Source organism: Alexandromys fortis, unplaced genomic scaffold, assembly GCF_014885135.2.
Source record: "Alexandromys fortis isolate MF-2015 unplaced genomic scaffold, M_Fortis_MF-2015_v1.1 scaffold_17, whole genome shotgun sequence".
In the NCBI taxonomy this organism is placed as follows: Eukaryota; Metazoa; Chordata; class Mammalia; order Rodentia; family Cricetidae; genus Alexandromys; species Alexandromys fortis.
Window position 1 is genome coordinate 14,870,566 of NW_026067896.1, and position 21,785 is coordinate 14,892,350.

The window sequence follows — 21,785 nt, forward strand, 5'->3', positions numbered from 1 at the left end:
CCTGCCTGCCTGCCTGCCTGCCTGCCTGCCTGCCTGCCTTCCTTCCTTCCTTCCTTCCTTCCTTCCTTCCTTCCTTCCTTCCTTCCTTCCTTCCTTCCTTCCTTCCTTCCTTCCTTCCATAGTGTTCTGCCTGTATGTGTGCCTGCAGGCCAGAAGAGGGCACGAGATTTCATTATGAATGGTTGTGAGCCACCATTTGGTTTCTGGGAATTGAACTTCGGTTCTCTGGAAGAACAGCCAATGTTCTTAACCGTTGAGCCATCTCTCCAGCCCTCTAAGTCCCTGCTTTCTATAAGCAGACATGGGTTGGATGCTATTCTCTAAGGTTGTTCTTCATGGCTTTGGCCATATCTGTACAAACACTGAGCCCTTCTCATTGTCTAGGGAGTATCAAGAAACAGTTTTCCCAGTAGTGCTTCCTCTTTCTGGCATCTGACAAACCCTCTTTACCCAGGAATAGAAAGCCCATTCCCCAAGCGTTCACTTTCCCATCTTCCAAGAACGTAGTGGGACACATTTCACACACAGGCTTCTGTGGGTACTGTGGTCCTTTCATGGTTGACTTGACCCTTAAATGTACAGTGGTGTGGGTGGGAGTCAGGAGTGATCTATTGCCGGGTGGAGATTTTGTCTTATGAATGAGTAAGGCCTAGCTCTTTGGAGGTTGATTTAGAGAGGCTGGTACTGTGAGGTTCTTATTGTGTTTGTTTCAGTGGGGTGGAGTCAGTCCTAGCATTTCCTTGTCCAATAGGAAGTGGGTAAATTGCCAAACCACTGAGATCACTATTGTTGACTCAGATTCATGAATAAGATTAGAACTAGAAAGCTGTCGAGGAACCCCGGATTCAGCCCTGGTTGTCCTTTTGATTTTTCTTGGCCCAGTAGAGGACTGTGGTTCCAGCTTTCTGAGTGTGATGTTGTGATGTTTTCTTGATTAGTGAGGTGGGTTATTTGTTTGCTTGTTTTTTTTTTTTTTGTTTTTGTTTTTGTTTTTGTCAGCTTGACACTGGCTTGAGTTATCTGGGGAGAGGCACCTCAGTTGAGAAAATGTGTCCATCAGATTAGCCTATAGGCAAGTCTATAGGGTGTTTTCCTGATCAGTGGTAGATGTGGGAGGCCCAGATCACTGTGTATGGTGCCACTTCTGGTCCTGGATGGTGCACAAGAGTAAGCTGAGCAAGCCAGTAGGAGCAAGTCAATAGGCGCCTTTCCTTCACAGTCTCTGTTTCAGTTCCTGTCACCAGGTTCCTGCCTTGAGTTCCACTTTTGACTTCTCCTGATGGTGGAGTGTGACCCTATAAGCAAAATGAGCCCTTTCTTCCCTAAGCTTCTTTTGGCCCTGTTCTTCAGCTCATCAGTAGAAACCTAACCAGAACAATTGCAGCCTTTTTCGGGAGCCAGTATTGGAAGAGGTGTAGGGATTGGTAGCAGCTTTCCTTGAGATAAACGAGGACTATTTTTGTTTTATTATTGTTGGTCATTTTTAGGGATTTCACACATTCATGTTCTGCACAGACCGCTCTCGCCTCTCACCTCCTGTCCCCTCTTTTTCTTCCCCACAATTTTTTTTCTCTTGCTGCTCGTTTCTGTTCACGCATCTTTCTCGTGGTGTGAGTGTCGAGAAAAACTGCAGATCCTTGTTCGTGCTTCTCAGACTGCTGTAGTGCCGCACTCGCGACATACTCACAGCGAAGAATGCTGACTTTGGAGGAGAATTTTAGCGCCGGGTTCTAGAAAAGGTTTTTAAACTTTTTAAAGATTGTTTGCACCCTCTGACATCTGGTGACTGGAGTTTCTAGTATTTGCTGGGAGACTTCCTTTCTCCGTCCTTATCAGTTACCAGACATTAGTTTAAAAAGGGAGTAGCAGTACACTTTGAAGCTTTTACTGGGGAGGAAAAAGGAAATAGCCATGATGTCAGAGCTGATGTTTTCCTTCATCCTGATGGTTGTGGCAGAGGTGTGATTTTGGCATGAAGGTATTGGCGGTTAGGTGGGCTGGAGCACCAACACCTTGCTTCTTCCCTTTAAACTATTCTCCTGCTTCTCCAGACAGTGCTTTGTTGTACCCCACACTACCCATCCTCCCTAATTTCCCCTCGTGGTAATAACTACGTTTTTGGAAATGTGTGATGAACTTCTTGCTTCAAGTTTGTAACGTGGCCAGAGGTGTAACCCTTGCCAACCCCTAGGAAAAGCAATCGAACTTCTCTGCTTTGCCTTCTTGAAAGTGCAGGTCACACATGCAGCAGAGAAGAGTATGGTTGCTGGTCCTCCAGAGTCACACATCTGGAATAGTAGGGATGCTTAGGTGTCGTCAAGAGGTTGTACCTCTTGGGCATTTAAAACAAGTTCTTAATTGCATCATCACAAAGTGTTCATATCTCAAGTCTTTGTTTTGAAGACTTTTTACACACATGTATGCTCTCTCACACACATACAAAGACCCAGATCAAGGTGAACATTTCTGTCCTTGAAGATTCACTCGCACCTTCCCCAGATACTGCCATACTCCTTCTTGGAGGCGGAATCACGTTTCTGATGTGTGCGAGTTTTTTCAGTGCAGGTGCAGTCATATGGTCTGTAGGCCTTTCCTCGCCGTCACTGCAGTCATATGGTCTGTAGGCCTTTCCTCGCCGTCACTCTGTGACATCCCTACCTGCCACTCTGAGCAGCGCTAGTTGCTGGTTTTAGTTGTTGTCATGTGGCGTCCCGGCATTTAGGTAGACAACAATTTGTGGTAGACATTTTTATTTCTGTTGTTTTGGTTAATTATGAATAAAATGTTGATCATTCAGGAGGTGCTGGATGTAGCTCATTCTGTTTTTAAATTACATTTCCTCAATGAGGAGTCATTGAGTCGTTTGACGTCTACTTTGTAAGGGCTTTGGCCATTTGGATTCCCCCCCCCCCAACTCTCTCTGCATATGTGTGTGTGCATGCATGCCATGCGTATGTAAGTATGGAGGCCAGAAGAGAGCATTGAATCCTGTGGAGCAGGAGTTAAAGACAGTTGTGAGCTGCCAAACACAGATGCTATGAACTGAGCTGAAGTCGTCTGAAGAACAGCATGCTCCCTTAACTGCTGAGCCAACTCTCCAGCCTTTAGATATACTCTTTTATGAAGTGACTATTAAGATTTTTGTTGTTAAGTTTCTCCCTGTTTGTCAGTATTCTTCACATATCTGGAATATGAGTCTTGTTGGAAATATGTATTAAAAATATTTCTTTCACTTTCATTCTCAATGTTTTGATTTGTGATTTTTTTTTTTTTTTGAAACAGGGACTCACATAGCACAGGCTGGCCTTGAAGTCACTGAAGGTGACTGTAAGCTGGCTCTTCTGCCTCTGTCCCCCGTGGCAGCTGTGCACCTGTGCTCCATTGTGTCTGGTTTATGCAGCTCAGAACCACATACATCTAGACATCCTCCCAACTCAGCTGTACTCTTGGCCTCTGCCTTTTCATTCTCGTAATAGTGGCTTTTCTTAGGTGTCTCTTCTTTATTTTGGTGAGGTCTAACTTACCAGTACTCATTTTCTTTATGATGGCTCCTTTAAACATTGTTTGAAATTATATCATTACATCATTTTCTCCTTTCCTTTTCCTCCCTCCGGCCCCTTTCATGTACCCCCTCCCCCATTTCATGACCTCTTTTTCTGTAGTTGTTACACACATATACATACACACACATTTCTTAAATATATAAATACAATCTGCTCAGTCCATAAAATGTTACTTGTGTGCATATAATTGGGGCCCTGCACGATTTACCCCTTTAGTGTTGACATGTTTGTTGGTGCTGCCCTTGTTCAGGTCTTGTTTAGGCAGCCATGCTGGTGAGACTTCATGCGTGTAGCTTCCCTGAAAGTTTTATGGGCCACAATCTCACAGCAGAAACTTTTTGCTAACAGCACCTGTTTTTTTTCCCTGTATTTTTAAAAATTCATTGCCTTTCCTTCACTTGACTGTCGCGAGGGGAAGCGACGTGAAGGACCGCTGCTGTGGAAGTCATGCCAATCATGTGTGTGACTGCCTTCCGAGGGAGAGCCTTGGCAGATGCTTGTGGGAAGAAGAATATTTATGAAGCATTTCGGGTTTGCAGAGCCATTTATCATTCTGTCACATCTGATTCCAGGCAGGAGCTCTTTATGGAGCTGCGGGGATTCTTGGTCAGATTTGGATGCCGGAGGGATTGGTAGTACACACAGGTTCCCCGGGGGGCTCTGGCGCCTCCACGTGTGGCTGGCATCACTTATCAGGGTTAGGAGTTGGACTGCGGTCATGGACTAGCCCTGTAACTTGCTGGCTGCCCTCAGGGACACAGTTCTTAGCTCTCAGTCTTGGTTTTCATGTATTTTCAATGGGAGTGATGAGAATGTACTTCCCTCATGCCTAGGCATGAAGCATAGACAAACTACAGAGTGCTTAGTGCAGCAGGCGACAGCACCAGGCTGGGCTAAACTGTTGTTCTCATGGCCCAGTTCTCCCGGATCATGGTGCAGTGTAAAATCAGGAAGATCTCAGTCCTATGCCCCATTTCTCTGTCAAGGTTTTCTGTCATACTTTCCCCTGCATGTCCCCCTCTCTTCTCCCTCACTCCCTCATTTTTGCTGGGAAAAACTGACGCATATCCCAAGCACGAACTAGTTAGACATGTTGTCAGAGGTTGAAAGAGTTGCAAAGTTTGAAAGTTTACCGATAGGAAAGTGTCATGTCATGGAAGGTTTTTCTTGTTTTATTTTGTTTGGAGATAGGTTACTAATCCAAGAGACTTGAGAAAGTAACTATGAGACGTTATCATTTGATTTAAAAATAAAGCTGACCCTTTTATCTTGGCTTCTTATGAATGTCACATGTAGAACTTACATTAGTATTTCTAATTTAATAAAGGAAAATTATGAGTATTTCTACCTAAGAAGTATAGTTCTTTATCCAGATGTACATACGTGAAGCTGAGAAAATTGTTTGAATTTGGGGAATCGAATTATAACTAAATGTGTTATATCCGCTTTATTCACCATCTCTCTCCCATGGTGTAGCCCTCTACGAGCAAAGGTGGCAAGACCACATGTGGAAAATAGTTTGTATTTTGATATGTCTTTTTGAAGTGAAAACAAGTCATGTTGACTTCCCTGGTTACAAAGGCCCAGTGGCCCTCCCTTTACAGCCTCAGAGTCTTTTCTGAACTTCCTCTTGGTGGCTTTGGGTGGAAACATCACGCCATAGGCCATGAAGTTGACGTGACATCTGCGGTACCTCTGCACCATTGGTGTTTGGGCCGCTCTTGTGCTGTAAATTGTTTCCTTGCAGGGAAGGCATTGGAGGTGTGTTGGCTTCTTGACTCCCAGTGGAGAGAGGAGGGTGTTAGTACCACAGTGCAGGGGACCCAGAAGGACAAGGGTGGGGAGGGACAAGGGTGTGGGCCTTAGGCATAGCCACACACAGGATCAGCAGGAGAGTTGCTTTAACTCTTGGTTTCCCAGGCCCTGCCTGGAAGTTCAGCTTCAGTAGGGTGGGCTTGGCCTGGGATCTACATTTTCTTTTTAAAGATAGATTTCTGGACTAAGCGGGTAGTACCAGCAAACAAACCAAAACAAACAAAGCAAGTACAGCAGCCCCCAGAGGATGAAAGCCAGGGCCTTGAGGACTTTGCAGCAGGCTGTGGCTTCCTAGGGTGTGGATTTCAGAGCAAGGTGTGCTTGGTTGGGAAAGGTGGAAAGGGAACATCAAAGCTGCTCTGCCTCCAGGCCACCAGCTCGGTTCTGTGGAGCCAGAGCTACATGGGGAGTCTGGCACAAATGGGCTGCTGGAGAGAAATGGGCATTTGGGTCTGAGACCAGGGAGGGAGAGGCCCAGCAGATGCTTGGGGAGAGGTCTGTCTTTTACTCACTCATCTTTTAGAGTGCTGGTACCCAGTGTGACTTTAAGGAATGACCTCATTCTCAGGAATTAGTGTCTTTAGTCCTCAACCCCCACCTATTCTAACCCTCATATTCCTACCCTTCCCGTGGACATCTCCTCTCCTACTCCTCTTTCCTCTTCCCAGCTCCTCGCACCTCGGTCTCCTGGAATTCCCTACCTTTGTACTTTCACTGTTACAGCTCTGCAAAGTATAGTGTGGACAGAACTGAGGGAAGGTGGGTGAAAAGACACAACCGTGTGTTTAAACATCTGTAGGTGCATCCTATTGATTCAACCGAGATGATGGGGATCGGCGTGAATGTGCTGGGTGCCTTGATCCCTGTCTTGGGTGCTTTAGTACCACACTGAATGCATGTGGGCACAGAGGGCAACTGGACCTTAGTTCTTGATCAGTCCATCTCTCTCTGCCTTTCAGGATTTCTCAAATTTTAAAGATGAGGGTCTAAAAGAGCTATTCTTAAACTATGTTTTTAATTTATTGTTTGAGGAATTTATACATGTACACAATGTGTTTTGATCAAACTCACCCTTGTACCTTCTCCTACCCTGGGCCCTTTCATATCCCCTCTCCCCCAACTACTTTTCTCTGACAACTTACTGTATGCATTTTAATCCCACTGGGTGCTGTCATTGTGTGCATGGTGTAGGGCTGACCATTAGAACACAGGGGCCTCATCGTGTGGGCTGCATGGGTGGGACTCCTTCCAGGAGCCATCAGCTGTCCGAACTCCTTAACTAGAGGTGGGATCCCTTGGGGCTGTGAGTTTTGAGCATTTCTGTGCTCTTTATCAGTTTGATAGACATTACATTGTTTCAACAGAATGCACATGTGTTTGGAGGGGAAAAGGTTTGTGGGTATGGTGGGACCAATGCCTTCAGGAGTGTGTGGCATTTCATTGCCCAGGCTGTCTGTGAGGAGTGCCATTTGTAAAGCAGGCGGGGTTGATGCTGTGTGGACTGTCCTGAGGGCTTATGCTCATTGTGGAGAGCACGTAGATTTCAATGAGAGCATGGAAAGTGAACACCTGTGCGGCACTCAGCTCCTGGCATGTGGGCAGTCATGAAAACTTACATACATTCAATCTAATTGTAATTGCCAAGCCAAGTCACTTCATAAAATTTGGTGACAAAGACAGTTTAGAAGCATGGATTTGATACCAAGGAATATGAAGTATTCAAAACGGATATGTCTCTTTTTATCCAGAGTCAACTCAGTTCACTTTAGGAAATACTTGCTGCATTTCCTCTTTAAGTAAAACTCCCTGTTAAGAAAATGGGTTACAGACCAAGGAGCAAAGCAGCTCTAACGGGACCAGAGAGTCAATAATTTATGTCCTCTGCCTCTCTCTCCTGTCCCTCTGAGAGAGACGGGCATACTGCAAAGGACGTGTGGAGCTGGCTGTGCCTATCCTAGTGCAGTTGGCCTCAGCCTCTCACTCTGATAAGCAGGTTTTTCTCCAGTGTTCCCTTTTGCTAGTGTGTCTTGTGTGGCACTGGGGTCATGTCTATGTCTTTCCTTTCTCTGTAGGCCAGGGGTTATCACCATGCAGGCGTTGTCGGAAGAGGACCGTAGGCTCTGGATGGAAGCCATGGATGGCCGGGAACCTGTAAGTAACAATTCAGGGAAGTGGAACAATAAAGACCCTGAGTGGTGTGCTGCCTCCCCACTGAGAGGTTTTTGCTATTGCTATAAAGCATTGAGTCTTTGAAACCAACGTCCCAGGGGCATTTTTTTTTTTTATTTGTGGATTGATGTTTGTAGATACTGCAGTTGCTTCTGTGTGTATGTAATTCTTAAGTTTTGGCCTGGACTCCTAAGATAGAAGTTCTGTATGATGGTACAGCACCCATTATAGACACAGGTGTATTGTTTAGAAGAGGCAGAGCAGTCTGGGTTGCTGGATGGATATTGACTATATGCTACCTTCACAAAGTGGGCTGTAAAGCACGAACCCAGCTGTTTGTAAAGGGATATACGGTTGTAAAAGCATACATAGGCGACACGGCATTTTATCATTGTCATCTGATTAGGTTTCCCATTGCTATGGTGATTCACTTCTCATGGTAAGCAGCGGGACATTATCAGGGTAGATGGAAGCAGTTAAGCCTGGCGACGTGAGCTGTGCTCCCATTTCAGAGATGCTGGCCTCAGCAGGGTTTTGTGATCTTGTGGTTGTTATGCAACGTGTGACATGTAAAACCCATCTGAGAGCCCTGGGGTAAGTCCCAGAGCCGTCCATTTTATCTTGATGTTGAGAATCTCAACTACAGTTTTACAATATTAAGGTCACAAAAAATCCTAAGAGTAAAGTGTAACTGTTTCATCATAAAAGATAAAAAGGTTCTACATGTGTAAAGGCATGATCCAAAGGGGGAAATGTGTGCCTGATAAGGCAGATCTTAGCTACTCTCGCCTAGAGAACACTGTGCATCAAGCCTTTGCCCCTTGCAGATGATCTCAGTTTATTTGTACCTATTTCCTAGCCTTGCTGGTGGGAATCTGGCAGTATGGAGGAATGTGCTGTTCTCCCAGCTTTATTGTATAAACACAGGACTTAATCTAGTCAACAAAGCACAAGCAATAACTAGTGTTTTTATAACTTTTAGTAATATATATCATATTAAGTAACCACTTAAAGATGAGGCAAAGTTGGATAAACTATAATGAAACAACTGTTTAATCTAAATTCTATTCTTGGGCCCAAATATAAGATAACCTCAATTTTTCCTATATGCATTGTTATCCATAGAAATACCCCCAAAGCAGATGCACCTTTATCCCTATAGGATGTCATAGTAAGAACTGCCATATCCTCAAAAGGAGCTTTTTGGAACCTTCATCTTCGCTGGCATCTTACACCATCAACTGAACACTGTGTGTTACAGGATTTAATAATTTAATTTCTACTTATTTTTTTTACTATATAACAAAATAGGTGTTGTGATTTTTATAGATGAGAAAATAGATTTAGAGGGATTAAATAACTCACTGCAAGCTTCACAGATGATAGGTGACTATCTTTGTAGAGCACAGGCCAGGATGCTATACATTGAAGAGACTTGACGTGTAGAAGCACATGTGGATGGAAGCTCAAACCCAGCGTGGTTGCTCTGCTGCCCAGACCCATGGTTTCCTGGGTTGTTCTGTCATTGCCCAGGCCCAGCTTGAAATGGAGTTGGAAGCATCCAGGCAAAGCGTTGTGAAGTTCTCAGAGGTCACTAGCTTCTTCCTTTAGTAGACATGAAATGGCCATATCTGTTCTCAGAAGAGAATGGAGAAATCCGGATGCACATAGGCAGCCATTGGTCCTGCCAGTCATCACCCAGTGCACTTCAAGGAATAAGAGGAGAGAGGATGCTGCGAATGTCTGGCAGTCTTCCGCTATGGTGGCGTAGCTGAAGTCTATCCATAAATAAATTTAGGTTTCGTCTCTAATATAGATATATTTTCAGACTAAGGATTTATGCCTAGTTATTTTTGCAGTACTTACTTTCTCTGGCTCACTTGAATGACTCCCCAAACTCAGAATAGGTAGTCCCTGGGGTGATAATTCCCATCATTGCATGATATTCTTGTAATGAATTAAACAATACCAAAACCAAAATAAAGCAACAACAAAAACACATTCCTCGTTACCCCAAGCTCAACTTCTAATATTGCCTCACCACCATTTTAAGCCTTCTCTTCTACCAACCCCCAAACTTGGTACTTGTTCTGATCCTGCGTGTAATTGGTCCCGTACTAGCCCCTTCAGTCTTGCCATAGGTTAACACCTGTCCTGTCCAGATGGGAAGTGTCATCTTGAACAAGCATATTTTTTTGCTCCAGAATGTACACAGTAATAGCAAGTCTAAACACAAGATAATTCTGTCTCTAAACATCCTATAAACCTATTGCCTCAGAGGAATGTCTAACTTGTGTTGAGACTACACCTCTGTGTGCTTTTCAGTGTCCTAAAGGGAAAGATAAATACAGACAAATGAGGACTGCATAATTGACAGTAACAGGAGGTGTAATTTTGTCTCCCACTGCTGAGAGCATAGTAGACAATTAGCAGCTCCATTTTAATCACCTCCTCCCTAATTAGTTAAATATGACCCCTTGGGAGTTTTGGCTTTGTCTAGTTGGCTTTTCCTCAAGCTGATCTTAGAGAAATTCCCTAATATTTGGGGAAATATTCTTACATTAGATATAAATGTGGGCACCTGCTGACCAAAATATTATTCGGTATTAGGTGCTGGGGAATTTTCTTTTCTTTTTGCTCTTTCATTGTTCAGTAACATTTTAGGATGACTGGGGAGAAACATCTAAATAAACTCAACTTACTTGATTTTGTAACATGATGATCGTTACATAAACCACAGTTGTTAGCCTATGGTCACACTCTATCCTAAAGACATGATGAATATTTCATGCTGTTGATGGGCATGTGCTAGAGGAAGTAATTGAAGCTGTACTTCAACATTAAACATTACGATTTTATCCACAGATCAATGAAAATTTTCAATTCAAATGAAGGGGGCACAGTTTAAACTTGCCTGAGATAAACCGTGTTTGTTAGGTGGTCTAACTGAAAATACTACAGTGTAGTATTTTTTGACCCCTTTGAACCAGTCACATAATGTTTGGAGTTGGCTTCTTTTTTTCCCTAGCTTTATTTTTTAGTCTTTCTAGAAAAAAAAGGTATAGCCTCTGACATTCACAGGAGACACGATCTCATAGCAAACTCCCTGATCCTCTGACTCCCACAATCTTTCCACCCACACTTTGCAATGCTGCCTGAGCCTTAGAGTCAGGCATTGTATTGTAGATGTTCCATTGGGACTGAGCTCCATAAAACTCTGCATTTTAATCGGTTGTGGTTTTCTGTAATGACTTCCACACACTGTGATTTTAATTTGTATTTTGCTACTGACTGATAATATGGAACATCTTTTTGTGTGCTTTTATGTTATAATTTCATTTTAAGAGGGCTTTTTTGTTGTTGTTTTTATTCATGTGTGTGCATGTGTAATTCCAATGTCTGTAAAGGCCGGAAGAGGGCATCAGATGCCCAAAGCTAGAGTTCTGAGCAGGTATGAGCTGCTCATAATGGGTGCTAGGAACCAAATTCCCATCCTCTGAAAGGGCAGAACCTTAACTGTTGAACCTTTTCTTCAGCCCCTAAACTTCATTTTAAAATGTCTCCTTGTTTTTTTTAATCTATATTCTAATTGGGTGTTTAACTGTTTTAAGAGTAGGTCCTTTATCAGAAAACTGACCAAAAACATTTCCATCCACTCTTGAGAGTCTCTTTTCTTCTTCTCAATATGATCTTGTATATACAAAAGCAAACGTTTTAAATTTCATGAAGAAAAAAAGATCCTCTTTTTCCCCCTAAATTTTATGGCCATATTTTGGTTTTGTGTTGAAAAATTCACATAACCCCACATTAAAATAATTTTTGTCATCTAAAAGTCTTATAGTTGCTGTAGGAACTCCTTCAGCCAATCACCTTTAAGATACCAGCCCACTTTGGGCAGGGTCTTAAGTACTATAAATGCAGACAAAAAGCATGAGCGGGCATCTTGGCTGCTAGATTCAGTTCCAGTTCCTAGCGTATGCAGAGAACTGTATGTGGATCACTATTAATTCTGTGAGTTTATCCCCTAATAAATGAGCCTTTGTTATATTCAATTCCAGGCTATTTTGGAACTCTTTTGTATGCCAAACATAATTTTACACTTCATACATAAATCTATGATTCACTTTTAATTAATTCTTATGTAAAATATGAGACTTAAGTAGAGATTTCTGATTTTGCCCATGGTGTCTATTCCTTTTAAAAAGCACCATTTGTTTCTGGTTTTGTTTTGTTTAAAAAAAAAAAAAGAAGAAGAAGAAGAACTCCTTTTCCTTCATTAAATTGCTTTTGCACGTCTGTCTAAATTTAATTGGGTATATGAGTCTATTTCTGGATTTTTTGTTCTGTTCCATTGATCCAGGTGTCTGTCCTCTGTCAATACAATGCCTTGATTATTGTTGCTATAAAAGAAGTCTTAAAATAGAGTAGAATAATTACTCCCACTTCATTCTTTTTCCAAAATTGCTTCAACTCTCTGGTTTCTGTACCTTTATACATAAACTGTAAAGGAAATTTGCGGCAGTCTTGATATAGGAACTGCACTAAACCTACGATCGATTTGGAGAGAGCAGATTTTACAAGCCGAACCCTCTGATCTGTGGATGCAGCAGTCTCTCCGTCTACCTAGCTCCTCTTCCACCTACACTCTCCAGCACTTATTAGATCTGTGCCTGAGCGTTATTTGGGGCTTAGTGATTGCGTTGTGTTTTTAGCTTTGGATACCATTTGCTTATTGCTAGATTATAGAAGCATGATGATGGGTGGGGAAAGAAACTCATATCCTGCTTATCCTGGAGAGTTTACCATTTACTTCTGAGTACTTATTTGGGTGTTTAGTTCAGTTTTTGTTAGAACTACTTGGCATTTCCTACATAGCTAATCATGTTATATGAAAATATGGCAATTTTACATTCTTCTTTCCAACATAACTGTCTCAGAAAATGAAGATGATGATGGTGGTGGTGATGATGATGATATATGCCTGATATAAGATAAGCCTGGAATAGTTAGAAAGTCTCTTACTGCAGATTAGTTAGGGTTTCTGTTGCTGTGATGAAACACCATGACCAAAAGCAAGTAGGGGAGGAAAGGGTTTATTTGGCTTACACTTCCATATCATAGTCCATTACTGAAGGAAGTGAGGGCAGGAATTCAAGCAGGTCTGGAACCTGAAGGCAGGAGCTTATGGCAGAGGCCATGGAGGGGTGCTGCTTACTGGCTTGCTCCTCATGGCTTACTCAGCCTACTTTCTTATAGAACCCAGAACCACTAGCCCAGTGATGGCACCACCCAAAATGGACTGGGCCCTCCCCCATCAATCACTAAGTTAGAAAATGCCTTACAGGCTTGCCTACAACCTTATCTTTATGGAGGTGTTTTCTTTCTTTTATTATTATTATTTTTATTGAGCTCTACATTTTTCTCTACTCTCCTCCCTTCCTCTCCCCTCCCCTTCAACCCTGTCCCAAGGTCCCCATGCTCCCAATTTACTCAGGATGTTCCCTTCTCTCAGATGACTAGCTTATGTCAAGTTGACATAAAACTAGCTATTACCAATTGGTTAGCCCTAAAAATATATGCAAGTAACATTAAACAAACTGAGCAGGTTGTACTTATGTGTTAGGTGTGTGTATACATATATGTATATATATACATATATATGCACATATTTGTATATAACAACAATTTATGCAGAAAGAAGTTATCGATTTCAAAGAGACTGCCTAACAAGGAGAGGGTTTATGGGAGTGTTTGGAATGAAGAAAAGGAAGAGAAAATGATGATGTAATTATATTATAATCTCAAAAAAATAGAATAAAAAACCACAATGTACTTACTGTCAATAAGCTCCCTATATAAAAGATTCAAGTTTGTAGTAGTAAAAACAAGAAATGGCTGTGGGAACCTATAGGCAGTTGGTCTACTAACACACTGCTGGTGGGGTGTAAAGTGAAACAACTTTGGAAAGTTACTAGGCAACTTCTAATTTGCTATTAATTAAACATACCCTTACCATAAGACCCACCCAATGCTCTGAAACATTTTCTCTAGAGAAATGAACATATGATGCACATAAATCTGTACCCACATTTTGGTAGCAGCTTTGTTCATGATAGCTTCAAACTGGAAATAACCCAAGTGCTTTTCCTGGGTAAGGAGTTACAGAAGCTGCTACATCCATAGTGTGGACTATTATCTTACTATAGACAGAAACAAACTGGTGATACCCCTTCACCAGCTGTACGCATCCCAGGGTCTTACGTCAATGGAGAGAGGCAGTCTGGGAATGGATCTGTAGTGTATGCTTCCATTTTGTAGCATGCTTGAAGAGACAGAGCAATGGAGACTAAGGCAACAGTTCCCAGGGGATGGGCACAGTGAGTTTGGAGATCAGAAAGGGTAACTCAGTTCTGAATATGACTCTGGTAGTTCTGTGAAGTTATGGCAATGTATGTGTCTATTTCTGAATAGTTTATCACATACACATACATACACAAATATGCACAACCTAGTAAATTATGAGTGGTGTGTAACTTAGATCATGCTCTGGGCCTGAGGATGACATGCTGGTTTTGATGCTGTAGTAGCTACAGAGGTACTTTGATGGGGGAGTCAATAAAGCATTCACTGGGCACTTCCAAGTTTCCTACCATTCTAAAACAGCAGCAACACCAAAGCAAACTTAACAAAGTTCGCCAGTCACATAACGTTTTAAAATATCCTTCCAGATTTACTAAGTCTGGGTTGACAGGTAACAGTCACCACTGCAGCCATTTAAGTTTCCACTTTACTGTGCTGTAGCCATTGTTTAAAGTGCAGTACTAGGTCACTCTCTTTGTTAAATTGGACACGGAAACTAGAGCGGTGGCTCACACCTCGAGTTCCCACACTCAGGCTGATTCTAGAAGGTTGCTGCAGGTTCAAGGCCAGATTGAGCTCCATGGTGAGTTCCATTTTCAGCCTGAACCATTTTCAGTATGATACCTGTCTCAAAAAGATCAAGAAGCAAAGCAAGCAAAAACATTTGTCATAGAAATCTTCCTTGAAGCCGTGTAAATACTAACAGCTCAGGGAAACACAATTATCAGAGAGTAAATCTCCTTCCGTTGGTTTCCTCGCCCCCAGACCTGCTCCTTCCTCTCTCTATGTATTTTGGCTAAGCATGTTTGCTAAAAGCAAGCAACTTAGAGTCACTACAATCATACCATCTTGTCTGAAGTACCTTTCTGAGGAAAGATGGCTCATGGTATCACTGGGAGACACAAGGTTTTCCGGAGCCGCGGAGCTTGGGTCTGCCCCTGCAGACTGTATTCTCCTATATCCCCTTAACTATCAGCAGTGATGTGAGTCTGAAGCTGCTTGCAGTATGTCCTTATTTAGAGGTACTAGTTCTCTTCCATATCTCAAGAATTCTTTATTTAGTGATATTTCCACTCTGGGCTGAAGGTATGGCTCTGTAGTTAAGAGCACCTGTTTTTGCACTGGACCTGTGTTTGATCTCCAGCATACACGCGGTGGCTCACAACCTCTGGAACTCCAGCTCCAGGAGACCCGACACTGTCTTCTGACCTCTGCAGGCAAGCACACATTATATATTCACATGTGCAGGCAAAACACTAATACATGCAAAATAATTGAAACACATTATTTGTCGTTGTTGCAGCCCAAATAAATGGAGGTTGGCAGATGACAGAATTTATAGGATATTAGATTTAAACGGTAAGGAGTAGGTGGTGTGGCATCTATGATATTGCATAAATCTGTATATTAAGTTTAAACATGTGAAATAGTTACTTCTACAGATGAAAAATAGCTAGGTATTGGTCATTTCATATGACTCATACTTGTAGCTGTCAAGCAGAAAGAGGCCCACGTGTAGGTCAGAGTCAGTTATTTATGGAAAAGGCAGCACTGCTTAAGAAGGCTGGGAATGGCCAGATGGTGGTGGCGCACACCTTTAATCCCAGCACTAGGGAGGCAGAGGCAGGCAGATCTCTGTGAGTGTGAGGCCAACCTGGTCTACAGAGCGAGTGTCAGGACAACCTGAACTGTCCAGGGAAACCCTGTCTCAACAACAACACTAACGACCACAATAACAAAACCAAAAAGAAACAACCAAACAAACCCTGAAGTCTGGGAAATTTGTGATCTTGGATAGATAGTAGAGGTTCCCTTGCTAGGTGCTGTCTGTATTCTAGCACACATGGCCGAGTTACTAGAGAGCCACACTTGACTGCTCTCTGCCCCTACTTAACTGGAGTTAGCTCCCTGTTGTGGCTACTGGGAGATGAAGGAACAACCATTCCACCCATGGAAGACAGTACTGTTCCAGTTTATGTCCATTTTAAATAATTTCCCTCTTTTAGTTTTTATGAACATGTCATCAAACTGAGTGTATTGTCTTTCACTGCTATGCCAAAACCCTTGTTTATGGTGTTTCAAAAACTGCTAGTATCTGTGGGCTGTTGCCCTGCTAGCTTAAGCACATGTCTAAGGGTTGAGACAAAGTGTCTCTGTGTAGCCCTGGCTGTAGGAACTCTCTTTATAGATCAAGCTGGCCTTGAATTCAGAGATCCGTCTCTGTCTCTGCCTCCTAAGTGCTGGGATGAAAGTTGTGGGAGGGTTCTTTTGTAGAGTAGGCCTTACATCCAGTCAGAAAGAAGTTGGCTACGCCTATAGCATCATGACACCATCACACACATGGCCATATCGCGCCATGCCAGTCATTAGTGAAGTTTACAGGGCTCACAGGTGACTAGGACTGTGTCTTCCCCCTCCCCCTCAGCCTACATAGCATCTTCAGTACAGTGAAAATTAGCCAGCAGAAGGGAGCTTCCTGGTCAGTACTAACTTGGTTTTCCTCTGTCCTATGACCACTGTGCAGATCCTACCATAAAGTTATGGTGGGCAACCAAGAGCAATGGCCACAGCCTATATTTTTTGATGTTTCTAGGTCACTCGTGAACAACAACCCTAAGAGTTATCACACAACTGGCACTAGGCTTTTTATTTGGCAAACTGTAACTTCTGGGATTAGCATAATCCCCTGTGTGGGTAACTCCAGTTAAACTCATGTGTGTGTGTGTATGCACACATATATATACACACATGTATACATGCATATGCATGCACATATGTGCACATAAGCATACATATATGCATATATACACATGTATCTCATATATCATATATACATATGTATCAAGTGTATAGAATGGTGGTTTACATATTGCTTTTAATCTTAGTTATCCCTCTTCCACCTTCCTTTTATTCTTACACTCCCCCTCCTTCCCCTAAGCTTTTGCCTCTCTTCCCACTTAAACCCCCTTCCCCATTATTCCCCTTTTCCTGTACATATCACTTGTGTTCTGTTTTATAGGTTTTTTTTATAGCTCTATTAAGCTTTTAGCTTAATTACTTCAGTAAACCTTTAGCCATTTTTGACATTCATTTTTTTTCAGATTTTTTATTATTATAAACAGTGATGTAATGAGTTCCTTATGTACATTCAACTAATTACTTATTTCAGCACTTTCTGGATAGGATACGCATCAGATGGAATTGCTAGGCTGGATCGTATATATATTTTAATAGATATTGACAGATTATTTCCCATATTATTGCAAAATTAGTCTCGATATAACCTGATTCATGCTTCACCTATATAATGCTATGTGATTATAAAATGTGATTCATGCTGTTTAAAGTTTCTTTTTCAAATTTCTAATCTAGAAATGACATCCATCTGTTCTCTGAGCTCTGCCTTCAAAGTCCAGGACAAGGGTCCTAGCTATCCCTCTGGCCTCCTGGCTGGTCAGGCTTTCCTATTTGTTTCTGCAGGTGTCTCTTGTTTCCTAGCATCCCCACTTGTTGTGCAGGTTTGGAGTCATTCACGAGGGAGGTGTTGCAGTCAAATGGGTACCTCTTGTATCTTACCTAAGCCATGGTTCTCTTAGCATGATCTGAAATGGGACCTGTGTGCCATGTGCTCCTGTGAGCTCTGGCAACAGTTAGCATTCTGCTGGACTGTCCCAAGGCCTGTCAAAGTCCTTTAAATCAACGTTGTTTTATAGAAAAGACTCAATCCCTTATCAAGGAGTCACTGTTGCTGTGGTACCCCATGACTAGAAGAGCTCTCAGTCTCTAACATCTCATGACATGTGATCAGTCAGTGTTTCTACCTGGCGTTCCATCCCATAGAAAACATGGGGGATGCTGCCAGTGTCTGTCTCTGCAGGAGAGCTGTTGTTCTGTCCGCCGCCCCTGTCTTTTAACTTTACACCCAGTGCTGTGTGAGTCCTTCCTCCGGGTTTTTGGCTTAGGCTAACTATTGCCCAGCCTTTTTGGATGGGGACAATGTGAACGAAGCTGTAACTCTGAAGGTTTCCATCACCAGTTCTTCATGTGAATTCAGATTCAGGCTCCTAACAGTTCTGTTTTGCTCCGTACATCTGGAAGATGACATCTTGGCAAATCGGGATGTTACTGGAGACCCTGGCTGTGTGTGTATGTGTATGTTTTCAGTAGTTCATTAAAAAGTTGAAACATTTTTCATTTTAAAATCTTTTGAGACTTAGGTATAACAAAGAATCCCAGAACATTCTTTACCTAGATAGCCTAATGTTATTATTGTCTTGTATAATGACAGCATAATAACGAGCCCAGGAAATTAATAGTCATACAATATGATTATATATTTAAAATGTTTCCAGTGACCTGACTAACTCATGGCTTGGCTCTCTAGTCTGCTGTCCAATCCAGGAAAACACACTGCTTTTAGTCATCATGTCACTTTTATTGTACCATTGCTGTGTGACATCTGGATAAACACCTGTTCATGACAGATAGACACAGACTACTGACCAAAGAAACACTTCCAGCCAACTCCATCTTAGTGGTCCCGTGACTTCATTGGGATTACTTACAGAAGTGAGGGTGAGCGTTTGGTTACTGTAATAAATACTACAACCAAAAGCAACTTGGGGATACAAGGGCTTATGTTGGACTCACAGGTACTGTTCTGTCATTGAGTATGCCCAGGCAGGAACTCAAGGAAGGAACTGAAGCAGAGACTATGGAGGGATGCTGTCTATGAGCTTGCTTCCTTTGGCTTACTTGGGTACCTTCCTTATAGAGCCCAGACCCCCCTGCCAAGGGAGAACACCACTTGCAGTGGCTGGGCCCTCATGTATCAATTGGCAGTTAAGAAAATGCTTTGAGACATGCTCACAGGCAGATCTGATAGAGGCAGTTAATCAGCAGTACCCCCGTCCCAAGTGACCCTGAACAAAGATTTCCAGCACAAGGGGGTTACTTTAGTTGTGTGGGCGACTCCAGGAGAACTGCACCACTCAAACCCACCCCATTATGGAAGGCAGCTCATGAAGTTGCTTCTCCAAAGCTCCCAGCCCAACCTGTAGCTAGCTCTCCTGAAGAAGCATTTCCTCTCCCCATGACAGTGTTTTCTGCTTGTACAGTGACAATGGTGAGGGGCTTTAAAATCCTTCTGAGCTTCCCGAGTCCCAGAAGTTTCATTAGCTTTTCAAGTCTCACGAGCTCTGCTCCCCTCTCCAGAAGGGTGTGTTTCCATTCTGAGGAAATATCAGTACAATAATGTTTGGATCAGTTAGAAGCTCAGCCTTTGAAAGGAACATCACTACTAGCTGATATGCATAGATTCGAGTGCTTGGACAATATACCGTGTGTGTTCTCATCTATACTCACTCCTAGGTAACAATGCACACCTTTGCACAATCAGGGCAGTCAGATTTCTCTCTGTCTTCCAAAAGTTCTCTGTCACACTTCCCATCTCAGGTTTGTAGATTTCCTTTTAACACACCATCTTTCCTTATAGCACATTTATTTACCTCTTTTAAAAACACATTTTAATTTTTGACACATAATCTTGCACATTTTGGGGGAACAGTGTGACATTTTGATACACGCATAGTCGTTCCCGATAGTCACGTCAGAGTGATTGATGTCTCTGTTACCTCAGAGGTTTATCATTTCTTGTGTTAGGAACATTCCAAATCCTCTCTGCTAGCTCTTTTGGAATACTCAGTTAATTGTTGTGAGCCATAGTTCTCCTGCTGTGCTACAGAGCATCAGAAGTCACTCCTGTTTTACAGCTGTTCTCCTGAATCCAGCTGTTCCTTTAGAACATTTGTCTTCTACCCTGTCTTCCCATACCATATGTTCAGCTTTGTGCAGTTTGCTGTGTTTACTGTGTACACTGTAGTTACTGGTTTAGAGACACCTGAATCCATAGACGCTAGACATTCTGTGTGTGACCCTCAACTCTAGCTGTGGCGGGCGTCCTTGCAGATGTCACAGGAGTGGGTCAAGATGGAGGTGATTGTTGAGTTAGCTCCACCCATTTGCTCCCGTGGGAAAGGCTGTTGACAATAGAGTGACTGTGTTCACTTAAAGAATGGTCAATCTAGATTTTCTGTCATTTTCTCTTTACTCTAAAATCTCAGAAGTGATCAAATTAAAAGCATTATTTTAAGCAATATGTTGACAGAAGACCTGGAGTCATTCTGAGTAATAGAAAGTCTGTAAATTAGGTTGTTTGCTTTTCGGTGAGGTGTGGAACAAGATAAGTATTTTAAAAGACATGTTTGGGATTGCTGAATTGGTTTTGAGTGTGGTTCAGTCAGAACAGCTCCAGTACCGGTTACTGCACTCTTATTAGCGTTGTTTCAGAAATCCTGCCCCACAGCTCCGGCAGAAAACACCAGAGACTGTAAACACATCCTGGAAACCAAGTCATTTCCTAGTGTGATTTTAAAAGCTCTTCCTTAAGAGATTTTTTAAAGCCTATGAAATATCAACAGTGGACTGCTTAGACAAGACCCCAACAATGACAACACCAGCTGACATGCCAGTGTGGATGGGGGAAATCACACAGGGCTCCACCCCAGGATGCAGAGCTGTAGGCAATTAAAAACTGTGGAGAGGGGGAGAATTGCCTTCCCCAGAGATGAGCACCCCAAATGGTGAGCCAATCTTAAGTGGCCATCCCTAAAACATTATACACACAAGCAGTACTAAATGGACCCGGCAAGTTACGTTTATGTATTTATTCATATACATGCACTTGTATACGCAAATGTATGTGTGACGGACGATACTTAATGAATAGAAGTCCATGTTTTTGAAAGGGAGGGGACACAGTGAGGGGGAAATTGTACTATTGTAGTTTAACAAAAATAAAACTATTAAAGATATTTTTAGAGACAAGAAAGAGTTCTCCTTTGTGCCTCTCCAGAAAACAATGCAGATGTGCAGTCCAATCTTCACAGCCAACAGAAGGCAGGGCTGCACCCTTAGCTCTTAGCTCGCCGCCATTGCTCCACACGCTGTGTGGTCCTGACCTATCCCCCAGAAACTTGAGGTTCTCCCCACTGCCCTTACCTCTTTATTTTTAAAAGCAAAGAAGGACAAGGAAAGGGGTGGACCAGAAACTGAGTAGAAACTCCTCTGGGCAGAACACACCCTTTTACAGCAATTGCTGGTTAGATTTATTTTCACCATAAATCTTACAAGCTCAGTTAGAATGCAGAAGTCCATGTTGTTAGGGCTTATTAATACAGATTTATTGGGGCAGTAGTATGGTAGTGGTGTCTAAAGTCTTAGTATGTACGGGACAGCCTGGCTGCGAGTTCACTAACTGGCCTCAAGTTTATGAGAATTCCCCTGTTCTACTCTCCCAGTGCCTAGATTACAAGCATGGGCAGTCCACATGGCTTAGGGGACTTTTTAAGCTTTGTTTCTTGGAATTATTTGATGAGGTGAAGGCTCTTTTTCTCCTGGACTTGTTGGCCAGGTCAGACATTAAGATGGATGCCAATCCCCTTTGACAATTTCTCCATCTGGTTTACATTTCTTCTTGTTGACATCCTGGGAAGATATCGAGATGCCGAGGGCCTGGACTGGTCTTGTCCTCTAAGTCTCATGTGTCCTTTGTTTATAGGGCTTAGCAGAGTGCTGTGAGGTATCCACAGTGCACGCTGCACCCTGAGTTAACTTAGGGTACTAAGTCAGAAGGCTTCTGCTTGCCAGTCTTGAGTTGAGATCCTTTGTTGAATGTCTTCTGGCCATTGTTGAGCTGCTCTAAATCCAAACCCACGGAGGCAAGGGCTCGACTTGCTCGCTCTTCACCAGTCTCTACACTTCTCAGGACTTCCAGCCTTGTTCCTTGGGATTGGTGGTAGGTGATAGCCAAGCATGCAG

At 42.7% G+C, this 21,785-nt stretch overlaps 1 protein-coding gene across 9 annotated transcripts in view; it reads left to right on the top strand.

Moving 5' to 3' along the window:
* The window catches only part of Arhgap26 (Rho GTPase activating protein 26), a 1,368,274-nt gene that overhangs the window by 1,126,706 nt on the left and 219,783 nt on the right, over positions 1-21,785 (top strand). For all 9 annotated transcript variants that reach the window (XM_050161399.1, XM_050161408.1, XM_050161390.1 and 6 more), the window contains one exon: positions 7,451-7,529. In XM_050161399.1, coding sequence (XP_050017356.1) covers positions 7,451-7,529 — 79 coding nt within the window. The remainder of the gene's footprint in view (positions 1-7,450; positions 7,530-21,785) is intronic.